Source organism: Beta vulgaris, chromosome 5 (genome assembly GCF_026745355.1).
Source record: "Beta vulgaris subsp. vulgaris cultivar EL10 chromosome 5, EL10.2, whole genome shotgun sequence".
Taxonomy (NCBI): domain Eukaryota; kingdom Viridiplantae; phylum Streptophyta; class Magnoliopsida; order Caryophyllales; family Amaranthaceae; genus Beta; species Beta vulgaris.
The window spans coordinates 20,940,296-20,955,840 of NC_079206.1; the positions used below are offsets into that span (position 1 = coordinate 20,940,296).

Below are 15,545 nucleotides of genomic sequence, written 5' to 3' on the forward strand. Positions count from 1 at the left end.
TCCAACAAACTCGCTACACTCACTAATAAAAATGTGCTCACTAAAGGATCGTGGTCTTAGTTTGTTCCCGTTGCAAAAACGTGGAGCAAGTGCAGCGAAAATAGAGTCATGATCTTCACTCCATTACAAGTGCACATCATGGAGGATGTAGAGCTTTATAATCGCAGAAGAAGATGAACAAGAGTAGCGGCTATATAAGAGGAAGCTTATTTGAGAACATAACAACTTTCTTGAGCGACAAATTGAGATTTATTTAGAAAATTTTTCTTATAAGTTCCTCTCATATTCAACATACTTATTATTGTAATATTCGTAGTGTTTGGGTGCAAGAAAAATTAGAGAATATCCTTGTAATCAAGAGAGAGAAAGAAATAGAGAAAAGTGAAGTCAAAGAGAGTGTCATCAGTTCAAGGGGAATTGGGTGACTGGGAACAAGTTCCTAGAGGAACAGAGAAAGTTCGTTAATAAGTTGTAAAAGATAGTCTTTTGGCCTATTATAGTGAAGAGAGTTTGAGTCAAAATCCCTCGTGGTCAAGGTTGTTCTTCCTATTGGGCCTAGGAAATTTTCCTTGTAAAAGTCTTGTGTGTTTGTCTCTTTCGCATTTATAGATTATTTTGATTCTGCAATATAATTCGAAAATTTTTCCTCAACTATAATTTACCCTCCCAAAACTTACTAGCTTTGAACTAAGCTTATTAAAACATATTACATACTCCCTCCGTTTCATTTTAATCTACACTTTGACATTTTACACTATTCACAAATTTCACTTTGACCATCATTTGTGATTTATACGCGGACGAAAATATAGTCATCTGGGATCTTGTTAGATTCATCATAACATGTATTTTATTCATATGTGCTTTTAATAATTCTTACAAATACAAAACTAAAGATATATGTCCTCAAACGTTTGCATTGACATGCGTGAAAAGTGTAAGTGTGTGGATTAAAATGAAACTGAGGGAGTATGTAGTCAAATTTAGGTTCGACCACTTTATAAGAGTTATAAAAAAGGGCCTTATTTAGAATCTCCGCACCAACAAAAGGCATGTTCTCCCCAACTTATTTTCAGTTCAGTTCACTCATTTAATTCTCCGATAATAAAACAATGATAATTGTTATTATCATCATTAATATTATTATTACTACTATTACTATTGCTATTATAAATATTAATATCATGATTACAATTATTATTATTATATTATTATTGTTATTATTACTCCTATTACTATTGCTTTTAATATTATAATCTTTATTATTATTATTATTATTATTATTATTATTATTATTATTATTATTTTAATATTTCTAATTATTATTTTGCTAATACTTTTTTTTCTATATGATTCGGCTAATTATATTGAAATGATAATTTAAGCCTAAGAAGTACGCATTGCAATAATATTTGTCATTGTTCAAAGTACAAACTATTTAACAGATGACAATAATTTTACTATTAATAATAACAACAATAATACTTGTCATTATTGAAATGAAAAAAAGAATACATGTTTTGATAGTTGAATTACTAGGCAAAATATTACTACTATCGAACATTAATTAACTTTCAGAATCGGTTAATCATTACTTTATTTAATAACTTAGGAAAAATTGATAATAGAGGTCTGAACTTTGGGTGATAATTTATAAAAGGTCTGAACTATTGATTAACCTGTGTAGGTCCCAACTTTAGGGGTATTAACTTTTAGCGGGCCTTAATGACTTAAAACTGGCTTAATAGGTCATTACTTGTAAGACTTGGGTCACATCAGAAGGGTCAATTGAGGGAGGGATGTAGGAACTAGGTGAGATTTAAAAAAAATCTTCAATTTTAAGTCGTCGAGACCCGCTAAAAGTTAAGACCCCCTAAAGTTGGGACCTACACAGGTTAATCAATAGTTCAGACCTTTTAAAAATTATCACCTAAAGTTCAGACCTCTATTATCAATTTTTCCAATAACTTATTATTAATAATATATCATTATTATGAATTGATTAGTAATTAAATAATATTATATTATATTATTATCACTACTACTATTAGTTATAATTTAATTCAGTTCAGTTCACCTCAGTTCAGTTCAGTTCAGTTCAATTGTTTTATGCCGAACCGAACCGGTCTTAAAATCCACCTAGTCAACCTAATCATATGATCTTCAATTAACTAATCCGAAATCATTTCAGCAATACACTAGCAATTAAAACCAAGTAGTAGTACACACTATTAACTTATGACAAAAACATATCAAATTAAATTATGCACATGATTATATCAGATTAAGCTAAAATCACATAGACAAACATTGATAAAAATTCTCCATTACAGATGAAGGCGGCGAAGAAGCCTTTTCCTACAACAACTCTAAAAATTTTCCTAAACCGATTCTAATCAGAATTTGTTTTATTATTATCTATAAATACGACTCCAAATATCATCATCTCTCATTTATTTTCAACTTCTGAAATCAGAGACGGAAAATATAATACTCTGATGACGATGGAAACTCAAAGCAAAAAAGAAAAATTTGCTAGTTTGAGCAAGTTCAATGATAATTATGTCTGGGATGCGCACTGGTTGAACATAAAAGCTTTAACTTCCGAGAAAGCAAACGGAAAAGCCATTATTACTCATGGTCAAGAAGAATGTATGAATACTGAAAAAACAACTGTTGATTTCAGCAAGTTCCGGAATTTCTGTCGTGTGGACGGGTTAAACATAACAGTTTTACCTTCCGACGAAGAGAAGGCAAACTCCATTGTTACTTATCAAGATGGTGAACGTACTACTTCTTCTTGCATGAGAATTGAAGCTATCTCCATGCAAGAAGAACAACCTCTTCTTCTTTTGAATAATAATCCTACAAACGCCCACCACAACCACCAACGCAACTCGAGGAAACGCCAACGTTCGTCTCGAAACCTCGCCATGGTTCCATACCGTCCACCAACGCCACCACCTCAACTTCCACTACGTGTGGTTGAGAAGATTAGAGGATTGGGTGGGTATGACGAGAAGTTTGTTATCCGAAAGGATGTAACCAATAGTGACTTGGATGGCGGACAATCCCGTTTTACTATGCTCGAAAGCAAGTGTGTTAGAGGAGTACTTGATCACTTGGGTAATGATGTTCCTGTAATTGTGATAGGGCCTAATATTGACTTGGACGTAATAGAGCTTAAATTCACTAAGTGGGCTAGTACTAAGACATATGTTTTGAAGGGTCAATGGAATGAATTTGTTCGGAATAATATTGATCATATTAAGGAGAAAGATGACGTACAAGTTTGGACTTTTCGAGTTTCGCCTCCATTGTATGTTAATATTGTATATGGTTTCGCCATCGTTAAGCTATAATTATATATCGTGTTAGTTTTTTTATTTTTACATGATTAATTTGTAGTATATTTTTCAATTGTTAATAATAATTACAACTTTATTTGATTAATCTTGTGTTTATTATATTATCAATGTGTCGAATTTATTTTGTGTTGGTAATATTGGAGTGCTTAATTAGAGTTTTTCCTCGATTATAATTTTATCTCTGTTATAGTTGTCCTAGTAATAATTCCAGATTTTTTTTTGAAACTTCCGTATACACCCCTCCATACGCTTCATGTAGATGAGGGTGTTGGATTTACTGGATTAGATCACTTCTAAAGGCTAAAACCTAATTACTTTCTCTATTTTGGATTATTATTACACAATACTTTAATTTAATTCTATAATCATCTTTTATTAACTGGGGTTGACTTTTTTTATTTGTGTATAAACACAAATGTAATATTTTTTGATACATCTCAATGTATATTTTCATATATCAATTTTATATAATTTTTTTCTGTAATGTTTAATTGAATTTTCTTTGTCTCAAACTAGCTGTAACATGGGGGCCGGGGAGACACAAATTCTGAGGAGCCACATGAAAAGATAACGAAGAACAAAAAGAGAGCCCACATAATGTGGAGAAGTATAGAGTGAACTCATTACCAAAGTGTACTCCTTACTTTAAAAAAAATGTGCCATGTGGCGCTCTCCTCAAATTTCTAATGCAAATGTTCTATGTCTATGTGTACTCCTCACTTTAAAAAAAATGTGTAAGTGCAATGTATCAAACACATGACCTTTGAAATGGAAAGTAAGAGCTTAACCATCAATATACTATGACTTTGTAGTTTAATGTTTCAAATAAAATATGATGAAGTCTTGTAATGATTATAAAGAACTAAAATACTTAACTTACAAGAGAATATTGATGTCATATTCTTTTACCATAATTTTTTTAAGGTATTGTTTTCAAACTCAAACCTTTCAAAAAAAAAAATTTACTTATCACGTCGTGACGTGAATTTTTCAATTTTTTGATGGACAACAATATGAAAAGTAGCAAAATAAATTATGAAATTCTAAAATAATAACATATTTGTTTATTGTAACTGACCCGATGCATCGTCCTATATACTCCATTATTATACTTTGTGCTATACTCTGTTAAAATAATCTATATAAGTATATTAAAAGGCGTGCGAGAACAAGAAACTGTGCCACGTGGCGCTCTCCCTAGGGAGTTTTAGTTCCTGTAATCCATGTACAATAAAAAAAATTAAGAAATTGCATAGTATATGGTTTGATCTCGAGACCTCAAATACATATACTAAAGTTCTAACCATTAGGCTAAGTTGTATTTAGTGTTATTATGATAAAGTATTATATTAATAAATGAATTTTTTTTCCTTACCCGGGGCATAGCCCGGGCCTAATAACTAGTAACATATATTAAAAGGCGTGCATAAACAAGAAATTGTGCCACATGGCGCTCAGGTGTGCATAAACAAGAAATTGTGCCACGTGACGCGGGAGTTTTAGTTCATGCAATCCATATACAATAAAAAAAAATTTAAAAATTGTATAGTATACCTCAAATACATATACTAAAGTCTTAATCACTAGACTAAATTGTATTTAGTGTTATTATCATAAAGTATTATATTAATAAATAAATTTTTTTCTTATTCGGAATATAGCCCAAGCCTAATAACTAGTTCAAAACATTTAAAAAAGGAAGTGATGCAACTAATGTGGATAAGTGAAAGTATATAAGTCATCGGTCAAAATTATATGTTAACAAATATAGAAGCTAAAGTCTTATAACTAATAAACAAAATGTAGGAAATATCTTTTTAAAGTGATCATCCTCAATAAGACAATAAGCAAAAACGATGAAACATATCAATAAATATTACTAGAAATAAGAAAGTGGAAAAAAGGAAGAAATTTAAGTCTTAACATATTTAGGATTCTACTATATCAAGGTAAGAGATGGGTTATGGGTTCTTGGAAAGAGTTTGGGGCATTATAGCTATTACTGAATCAATATCTTTTTAAAGTGATCATCCTCAATAAGAGAGACGTATGTTAAAACAAATGGTATCGGTTACACTGGACAAACAAAAACCTCCTACATAACTTTCCATTGACACATTCACTAAATATTTTATTTACAAAGATTGTCTCTTTTGAATTCACGAGTCAAAATTACACCAAAACCTGTTATCATATGAAAAAGTAAATTCAATGTAACCAACATGATGTTCAACCTACAAGCCGGCTAATTGTACATCCTCTCACATTCTCCACCTTATGTGTTTGATCACATACTACAACTTCACATATATTCAACTCCATGAGAACATGCAGGAGAACGTCAATGAGAGTAAAATTACACCAAGATTATCCGTTCTCAGGTATAGGATGAAACTGGTACAACAAATCCAGTACTCATGAAACTTTACAGAAACAATTTCTAAATATGCCATAAACAATCTCTTCTAGTATATACATGTCATACAGAGCCTGTGGATATATAGAGCCTAGACTAAGCAAATGTGTTTCCAGTAAGCATCGCCAAAACTCATTCCAACATACTCTTGCTTGGTGCATAGAAGACAGGAAAGCAGCACCGAATCAGATGGCTGGTTGTAAATTACAGTACAAGCTAATAAGTACTCTGCAGAAATGCTCATCTGAGTATACACTAATTTCTACATGTCTTGTGCAATGCTCTCGTCTGAATGTCATTCTGCAAATAACAAATATTTTGATTTCTACATCTGTCACGAAGTACCAACATCGCGGTCCCGAGCTTGCACACGATCAAGCACGTTTAAGATATGTTGTTGAGGGTTAATAATCTACAAAGAGTTCGGGAAGGCCAAGCCTTTTACCATACTGAATTGCTAACCAACCCACAATTGATAAGTATGCCACAAGGAAAAATATCCGAGAAAAAATCATCCGATGAATTAGCGAGCCTAACATTGCTGCTGCAGCTCTAGGGAACGAACATAACAATCTACTAAAAAGTGTAAACATGATTAAGGAAATAATGGCGGTGAGAAAACCAACAATGACACCAAGTATCACAAATAATCCCATGCGCATAGATTTCAGCTGACCAAATAACCAATTTTGGATCAACTTTGTGAACCTGCACAGTAACAAGAACACAGCAGATGAGCCAGTCATCCGCACAAAAAACAAATCCAAGAAATCAATTTAAGACAGTGATAAAAACTAAGGCAGATATGAACTTTTCCCTTAACAATGCTAAAAACTGAAATAATTCCAGCTTTACGCACTTTTGAAACTTATTCCCTAGTATACCATCCACGTAGGATTGGGTAGGCAAAGAGACATTTTGTGTTTTTATTCAGTGCAAAACCACTAACTCAATTAGCGGTTTGCAAACTGCTAACTGAGTTTGCGGTCTTAATGAACACCGGACAGCACCAAAATAAAAGGATTGAAGAATTCAATCAATAATTGTGGATAGCAAAGATGGTGACAGGTTGCCATGACATTTGTCCTTCTCCCTGAAGATCCTGTGCTTCTGTACCAGTGAAATTGGTGTAATATTTTGTCACCTTGCTCTAATTTTAAGAAAAAGTTGAACAGCAAATGTAGCTCTTGAAGTTCAAAACCGCACTTCTTGCGAATTGGATTGCCAGCCTTGCACCTTACCGTCAGAAGCTAATTATGAAAAAGGTTATTTGATTACTAATAAATAGATCTCTGTAGTTGTTGGTTTAAAGAAGCAAACAACTAAGTTATATATACCAATTGTTTGGGCTCAATAAACGGCCCGCCCAATACATATGTCAGGTCACCAGACAGGTGGCACAGTGGGTCCCACCTGGGGGGCAACCTAGCTCTAGGTAAACTACGGGACCAATAATGGGCTTGGAAAGGCCAATTGCCGGAAAAAGCAACACAGTCATTGACCCCAGAAAGCCCACCTTAACAATGTTTCCTGTCGGGAATTCCCAACACTATAAATATCACTAGCTTCACCAATGAACAAGTATTCAATTCTCACCTAACAAACTAGAGCATTTCTCTCTAGACTTTCTCTCTCTACCTAATCATCAACTAACTTGAGCGTCGGAGAGGCAATCCTGGAACAACCCCGGGGTAGTCTAACTGTGTTTTTCAAATTTCCGGCGTACGGACAATAAATTCAGACGAACACTCTTGGGGCTCAATCCTACTCATCACACATCAGTGATCCTTAATTTCTAGACAGAAACACCGATTATATTAAATCAAACCGCTTACTCAGTTAGTGGTTTCTGCCTGAACCAAAAAATCCTAAATGGACAGTACAAGGGATTTTTCATTTCAGAGTGAAGTGGGAATTATTTTTTAAATTAGCATTATTTTGGGAAAATTTTCCAGATTTTCAGTTCTTGACATTCGAATGCACAGGTCTGGTACAACATTCACATTGACAATTTTAGCTGGAATACCAGAAAAGAAAGGTGTTGCATGTAATTAGTGTCACCTAAAAGTCTATGAATGTTGTTCGAGATCAATGGACTGATGGACATGTTCTCAAGAACTGGTAGTTCAGAAGCAATATAAGCATATGTAGAAATAGAAGTAAATCCTAAGTTTAAAATTGAGAACCATTAACATGTTAATCCCTCTTGACCAAGTGATTATATATCAAAGAGAATAACCCCATATCACTATCAGATATTCAGATCGTTGGTGAAATCTGAAGGATAAACATTGTGTAGAAGAAAAAACATAGTATTACTCGCAGGGGTTAACTCACGGGAACTATAAGAAATTAAAAAAAAAAAAAAAAAGCTAAAAAGAATATCAAATATCAAGGAATAGACTCACAATATAGAGTATCTTCTCATCATCTCCAACAAAGATGGATCCTTTGCTTGGCAACCAAAGTAACTGTCTTGAAATATCTCAACTTTGGATCTCCCAGAGGTATACCAACAATCATAAGTTTCATTTACCTAATCCATCACAAGAATAGAAACATTACACGATAGATTTGCAAAGTAATGGAAGATTATTTGATCTTATTGTTTCAATTACCCCACCCCGTCCAAAATCAAATAAGATACCCATCAAATTAAGATCACAACAACGTCAAAGCCTAAATCCTGATACCGGTAAAATAGATCACCTCTTAACTCTAAGAAGTATAATGTGACATCAATCCAAAACGTCTAGCAGCAATGAACTTGATTGCTTCGCCTCTGAATCCATGATGGAGAACCAGCATAAGCATGCAAATAACCTCAAAAGAATCCTATCTTAAAAGCTCTTTTAAAATATCTTTTGAAGCAGAGATCAAGGAGTTGAATGGACTACTTCTTGAATCTTGCTTTTACTTTTTTGTTTCTAGTGTACACTATTTGCCACCTCCCCCCTCCCAGATCTCCCCTCTCCTGGTTGTTCATTTTCCTATAAGATTTTAGATTTGGATTTCTCAAGATAACAACAAAGGACGATATAGGGACTTTTGTCATCCAAGAGCCTCTCATTGACATATTAGGGGCTCCAAAACACCATTCTCCGAAGTTGAAGCCACTTTTCAAAATGATGTAGCAACAAAGAAAATTCCAGGAGAGTTGCATGCTACATTAGGATCTTCATCATATCTATTATGTTGGGATTTCTCGTGTGTGTGGAGAAAATAATTATCCCACATTAAAAGAATAACGGAAGATAACTAGTATATAACTTAGTGGGCTATTCTTATTATTGCTAATTGGTTTCAGGTTATCATTGAACTTGTATATTCTTTTACTTTCCTCTCACCGTTGGCGTGGTGCATGGCCCAACATGCTAACATGCTAAAGATAGAACTTATGAGTTAATTAAAACTTGACACGAATAATAGAAATCAAAAGTGTTTCCGCAAAGCCAATTTAGAAATATGTAGGCAGAAATATAGAATTTTACATCGAAAAGTGACTTTAGAAGAGAGATCTAACAACCCTCAAGACCTATCAAAGAGATGACTGAAGTTCACTGAACCAGAGATGTAGAGCAATTACCTTAAGTATATGCTTTGTCAGCAACGCAGTAGCAAAATTTGGCCGGCAATCACTAGGAAGAGCTTCCCTTGGAGCTTCTGCCAGACCAAGTATTATCTGACCTGAGAAATGGTCTCTATATTCCACCTATTTCATTGAAAAGAATTTAGAAAATAAGTACAAAATTGAATTACTGCTAACTAGACAGCAATTGAGTATCTCACAACTTTACACATTCATTACAAAAAGTAGTTTTCTTACAGTTGGATTATGGTCAGAATGCATATAATTACGTTCCACCAAAATTTTGAGTTAAGTTGTCTCAACAAGTTCAATTGCTACTTTGATACAATTCTCACTTCTCAGCCATTTTTCTAGGGGTACAATGAGATAAAATCATTTATTCTAAAAAATTTAGTTATATGATACCACTTAAGTGCTAAGACACTAAAGCACCGAGCGTAAGGATGTGTGTTCTTCAACTTAAAAAAAGTTTCAAGTCTTATCAGGTCCAAGTCCAATAAGGTGTGAAACATAAAGTGAAATAAGGGATGATCCGGTCTTATAAGTTTAGTTTAATGAAGGAGTTTTCCTAAAGCCCATCAACGAAGTTGTTTCCAAGGGTCTTAAAACATTGTACTATTCAATGGGAAGAATACCACCTTTAGAATCAAAGATGGAAGAATATCAGAAATAAAAGTTGGCATCTTAAATTGACCAAGTTGTCTTCCATGACAATGCTCCTCCTCTGCTGTATAGAATTAGCTACATTAAAATTTCTAAAGCCAGACATCCATATGAAACTCTTTTTGTTGCACAAGCACATTGACTGAAACAGCAGCACTAATCCATAGTACCAGCTAGAAGTTTGTTCTAGTTTCAATGAGAACTATCCATCAGCAAAAAATTCCCTGTCCAGTATGAACTTCTCCTTTGTACAAGCAAACGTGAAATGATGCAGCATTTCATTAATCATCCCAATATTCTGCACAATAGGACAAGGACATCCAAATAATTCCTTCTTCGGTATCATGGTATCTCATTTTTTCACCTCTGTATTGCACAATACTTCACTGGTTCTCTTTCACTCCACCATAGAGTACAGAAATGGCCTTATCTCATTTCCAGTTGGAGGACAGTAAGACAGGTGGAATAAAAAAAAAGAGAAGGAAAATGAACTACCCTTATTTCATCCTCAAATACTTTCTTATCTAGCTCTTGCTCTGGGGTCTGCACACCGCACCACCACGGAAAAATACTTGCAGATATTATAAGGAAAGGTTTAAATGAAACATGCTCACACCAAATAGGACTGAATCAGGGAAGAAAATGCTGAGGCAGTCACGTTCACGGCAACCGCCGCGTTGTTTGGCAGAAGCAGTCAAGCAGCTCCTTACGGGTGTAACGGAACGAACCTTCACAGCATGCATTCTAGAAAAGCTCGCATGAATTGAATTTTAAACTTGTATAAATAAGAAATGATAAGAAGATATGGTTTTCGGAGTAGAAAGCATTTTTAAATAGACTCTGGAAATAGGGTTGGAAAGTACAAATGTTTCTGAAGATATAACAATTTAAAAGAGCACTTGAACCATAGAGACCGAGAAAGTCTTATAGGCTGGTTCTAGATTGGATCGTGTCAGAAATTCAGAAAATGACCAAATATTAAGTATTGCTCCAAACAGAAACATCACGGCGCAATTTCAAACCAAGCAAACTCTTGAAGCATGGTGTCTTATTCGTTATCAGAAATGAGACCCTAGAAGCGCCTTTTTGAGCAAATAGATGTCATCTACGTCCCAAATAGCAGCAGCACTAGAACTTTCGAAGGTCAACACCATAAAGCATAAACACAGTAGTTTTGGCAGAAGTATCAGGTTATGGAGAATCACCTTAGGAATTAGTAGAAAAATCAAGCAAGCAGTTGGTTTAAGATTCATGTGAAAACTTGAAGAATCAACTCTGGAGCTGCTGCAAAAGGCAAGCAAGCAGTAATTTCAAAAGTCAAGGTGGGATAAAGCCTGAATACCTCGACCTACTTGTAACAACTTATCCACATGTTCTTGGAGCCTTCCTGATATGCAAAAACTGAGTAATTCTTAATCTGGAAATTTTATGTTATTGAAGCTCACCAAAAGTGCCAACTCGGGTATTCTAACCAACAAGGAATGTGCACTTTTTCCTACATTTATCTGTTATTTTCAAGGGACCAAACCCATGTTCAACGTGAATATAACATTTGTGCGCCAAAGTAGGCGAAAAATCCAAGTAAAATAGCTGAAAAGTAACGCGACTATTTTCAAGTCATCTTGTTTAGGAAGTCACTCATCACCGTGGAATAGAATACAAAAAGAATTGATAATGCTAAAGGCACGCGAGGTCTCAGCCACAATAAATAAAGAGATACAAAAATTAAGAATTTTAGATGTCACAAATAATATCATGTATAAGAAGTAACTCAACCTTGAAAATAGAAGCCCAGTAGTAATCATAGCGACAGCGAAATTTCCTTCTTTCAGACGGGTAGAAAACACGCTTAGCCTTATAGTTAAGCAGCCCAAGTTCACATATTTTTGATGATCTCAAGTCAACACCTACAAACATAAGTTAATACACCAATTTGCTTACATCTGAAACAATTGCAAGCGCATAGTCTGTCGTCTGTACATCAGATTCATCCAATTCCAGCACATTATCAATTTAAGCAGGGACAGAGCTTCGTTTGTCCCCAAGTAGGATATGGCCTCTGTCAAGTTTTTCTGGTTAAATATAAATGAGCCTCTTACTGAAATTGAGATGTTTAAATGACATTGTAACTTACGAATTCATAATCCGTCGAGAATTAAGAGTTTCAAAAAGAAAATTAGATTCAATGTAAGCCATAGATTCATCAATGAGATCTTAACCTCTTAAAACAATTGTTTCTTACATTCTCAAACTTGTAGATTTCTCGTTTCACTAATTTCCCGCACCTAAAGAGAGGGTGATGTGGTTCCCTATAAACTAGCCAAGCTTACTTTTAAAGGTGATTTTTCCCTGTAAGATAAAATCATCAAGGAACATACTCACAAGAAGCATAATCTGTTGAGCTGGTACACCATATAAGCATCACCATATCTCAGGAAAAAGCTACCTTTATTATTAGTACAACATAAGCTATTGGCTGAACTGACAATAAATCTAGGTTTTACTATGAAAGAACCTCATTAGTCATTACATATAATTCTCAAAGTTACAGACTCTCGAGCAGGCACAAGGCAAAGGCCAATATCTCTATACCACACAAGGCAATATCCTCGTAGCAATTGATGTCTAGCATGACAACAGCATATGACCATGTAAACTCGCGGAAAGTCACAAACTTGGACCTCAAAGAAAAGCAAGCTATCATACCACAACCAATGAACAACAATCACAAAGGCTTTTGGTAGTGCAGCTCGATGACAAAGGGTAAAATCAAGGATGATCCTAACATCGATCCGCTAACCTCTAACTTAATCCCCACACCTACGTTCCAGATTTTGTATAAGAAAAGTTTTCCCTCGGAAATCTACTCCAGTTAGGTTTTGTTCATATAATCTAAATACTCTTAAACTTATTATAGCTAATAAGCCCTAGCAAAGAGCTTACCTAAACTTATTAGTCCTATAAACAAACTTACTTAAACTTATTAATTGAAGTTATTAGCCCGAGCTAAGGTCAAAAAAATGGAATAACAAGTGTTTCCACAACTCTACCACCCTTAAGTGAACTAATTGGCCCTAAAGTTATATAATAGGAACTTATTAAATCAGTATTACACTTATCCAAACTAATAACTAATTAGCCCTAGAAAAGAGCTTACATGAACCTATAAACAAACTTATTCAAACTTATCAATTGAACTTCTTAGCCCTAAAGTGAACTTACTCGTGGCCTTGAAGTGAATTACTCAAAGTTATTAACCCGTAATCGAACTTATCCAAACTTATTAGCCATAGAACTAAACTCATGAAAACATATTACATATCTAGTTGAATTTAGGTCCCACCGCTTTATAAAGTTACAGAAAAATGGCCTTATTTAGAATCTCCACACCAACTAAAATACACCTAGCTAACCAAATCATATGATCTTCAATTAACATAATCCAAAATCAGTTCAGCAATACACTAGCAATCAAAACTCTTTTAAGTAGTAGTACACACTTTATTAACTTATGACACAAACATATCAAATAAAATTATGCACATGATTATATGAAATTAAGCTAAAATCACAGAGACAAACTTTGATAAAAACCCTACATTACAGATGAAGATATATAAATTAGAAACTTACTGCTGGAAACGATTTTGCATTGAGAGGGCACAGAAATTGGCGGAGGAATAGAAAAGGTGGCGAAGAGTAAAGCAAAGAAGCCGAATGCATAGGAGAGTGATAAAATGGAGATAAAGAAGAACCCTAGCAATAATGAACAGCGTAGTAAAATGTCATGCGATAATTTTGCTCTCGAATTGTTTGGTGAAGATATTGACGGTGATTCTGATGATGGTGATTCTGATTCTGTTGATGATGATGATGATGATGGTGATGATGATGGTGATGGTGATGGTGTTGAATCCATCAGCCGGAGAATCTTCGTTTGATTTCCGACAACTATTTCTCCTTTTGGTTATTCGTGGGAGTGTGTTAAAAAGAAGTTTCTGCAGCTGCTGCTGATTTTACTGCTTAACTTCAAGATTTCTGCAGAGTTACGGGTCAGTTCACTTTATTTTTGCTTATTTCAAATCAGATCAGATTAAAAAAAAAATTCAGATCAAATTATGTTTATATTTAAAAACTCATTATTACTATTAATACTATTATTTACATATGTTCAAAAGGATTATTATTGTTGTTATACTTATTAATTTTTAATATTGGTAATTATTATTGATCTAGTTGTTATCACTATAAATGTCATTGTTATTATTATTTTAAGTTATTTTGTTGTTATTATAGAACAGAAAATTAAAAGCACGTGTTAAGAACATAAAATTGGCGCAAAAATAAGAAATATATAAAATATGATAGCACACATTCATGACGACGAAACTACTAAGTTCGGATTACATTTCAAAATAATCTAAGTGCGACATACAGATTATAAATTTAGATCCGGTATACCTCTTCCTACCGAATTTCAAATCTCTCTAGCTATTTGAAGTTGCATGTTATCCATTTCTTTCTTGCGCAAGTCATAGTTGTTTGTATATCTTAATTTATTTTATACGAAAAAAAAAGTTGAGTTTGCCGACTTCTCAAGTGTGAAATTTTTTTTTAAGGGAAAGTGTGAAACATTTTATAAGTGCTCTTATAAATTACTGACTTGGGTTGTAGAATTATTTTTAGTAATAATTATTATTATTATGATTATTATTATTGTTGTTGTTATTACAATAATGATAATAATTATAATTATTATTATTATTAATAAAAGTTGTGTAAAAGTTGTAATAGAAATAAAATGATAATAATAGTAATACTATAAATAAGATCTTATGATGTATTGCATAATAAAGAATTACAAAGTAATAATATAATAGTAATAATATATTTTATAAAAGATAAGATCTTGTAAATCGGATCAGATCAGATCAGAAAAAATAAGTTCAGATCAGATCGGAAAAAATAAGTTCAGATCAGAAAATTTGAGGTGAACTAAACATAGCCTAAGAATTGAACTTATTATATTTTTTACTATTAGTATTTTGGATCGGACGATGCCTCGGATCAATTCTATTAAACAAATATATATATATATATATATATATATATATATATATATATATAAACATAAGCAAACACCTTTAATCCGAGGGCCAACCTAAAACATCCTTGCGGATGTAGGAGAGAAATCAACATCAAAAGGAGGAAAATAATACACAAGCGAAGAATTAAGATGGCCTCGATTAGCCAGGAAGTCCGCCGCTCAGTTGGCCTCCTTGAAGATGTGGACAACCTGAAAACTTGAAAATTGTTGAAGCTCCGAACCTGCATAAAAAATAATATTAACTACTTCCCAAGGAATACGCCAACAATTCTTCAGAGAATTGATAACCGCAAGGTTATCCCCCTCGGGGATAATATTTTTAAATCCTTGTGCTAGGAAAGCCCTAACGCCTTCTCTAAGGCCCCAAGCCTCCACTTGAAGGATGGAAGTTGAATAACCAAG

General features: G+C 33.7%; 1 protein-coding gene across 4 annotated transcripts; it reads right to left on the reverse strand.

The window, feature by feature from the left end:
* Positions 1 to 5,461: 5,461 nt before the first annotated feature.
* On the reverse strand, positions 5,462 to 14,055 carry LOC104893065 (hypothetical protein). Of its 4 annotated transcripts, none has more exons than XM_010679132.4 (5): positions 13,670 to 14,055; positions 11,813 to 11,943; positions 9,371 to 9,496; positions 8,193 to 8,320; positions 5,462 to 6,492 (listed from the first exon to the last, which is right to left on the reverse strand). In XM_010679132.4, exons 1-5 carry the CDS (start codon positions 13,953 to 13,955, stop codon positions 6,189 to 6,191), a joined length of 975 nt encoding a protein of 324 aa, XP_010677434.2. In that variant the 5' UTR covers positions 13,956 to 14,055; the 3' UTR covers positions 5,462 to 6,188. The 4 variants fall into 4 exon arrangements, with proteins under 4 accessions (XP_010677434.2, XP_048500690.1, XP_048500689.1 ...); XM_048644733.2 differs by lacking the exon at positions 11,813 to 11,943 and adding an exon at positions 11,242 to 11,320 and having other exon boundaries at positions 13,670 to 13,805; XM_048644732.2 differs by lacking the exon at positions 13,670 to 14,055 and adding an exon at positions 11,242 to 11,317.
* Positions 14,056 to 15,545: the final 1,490 nt, after the last annotated feature.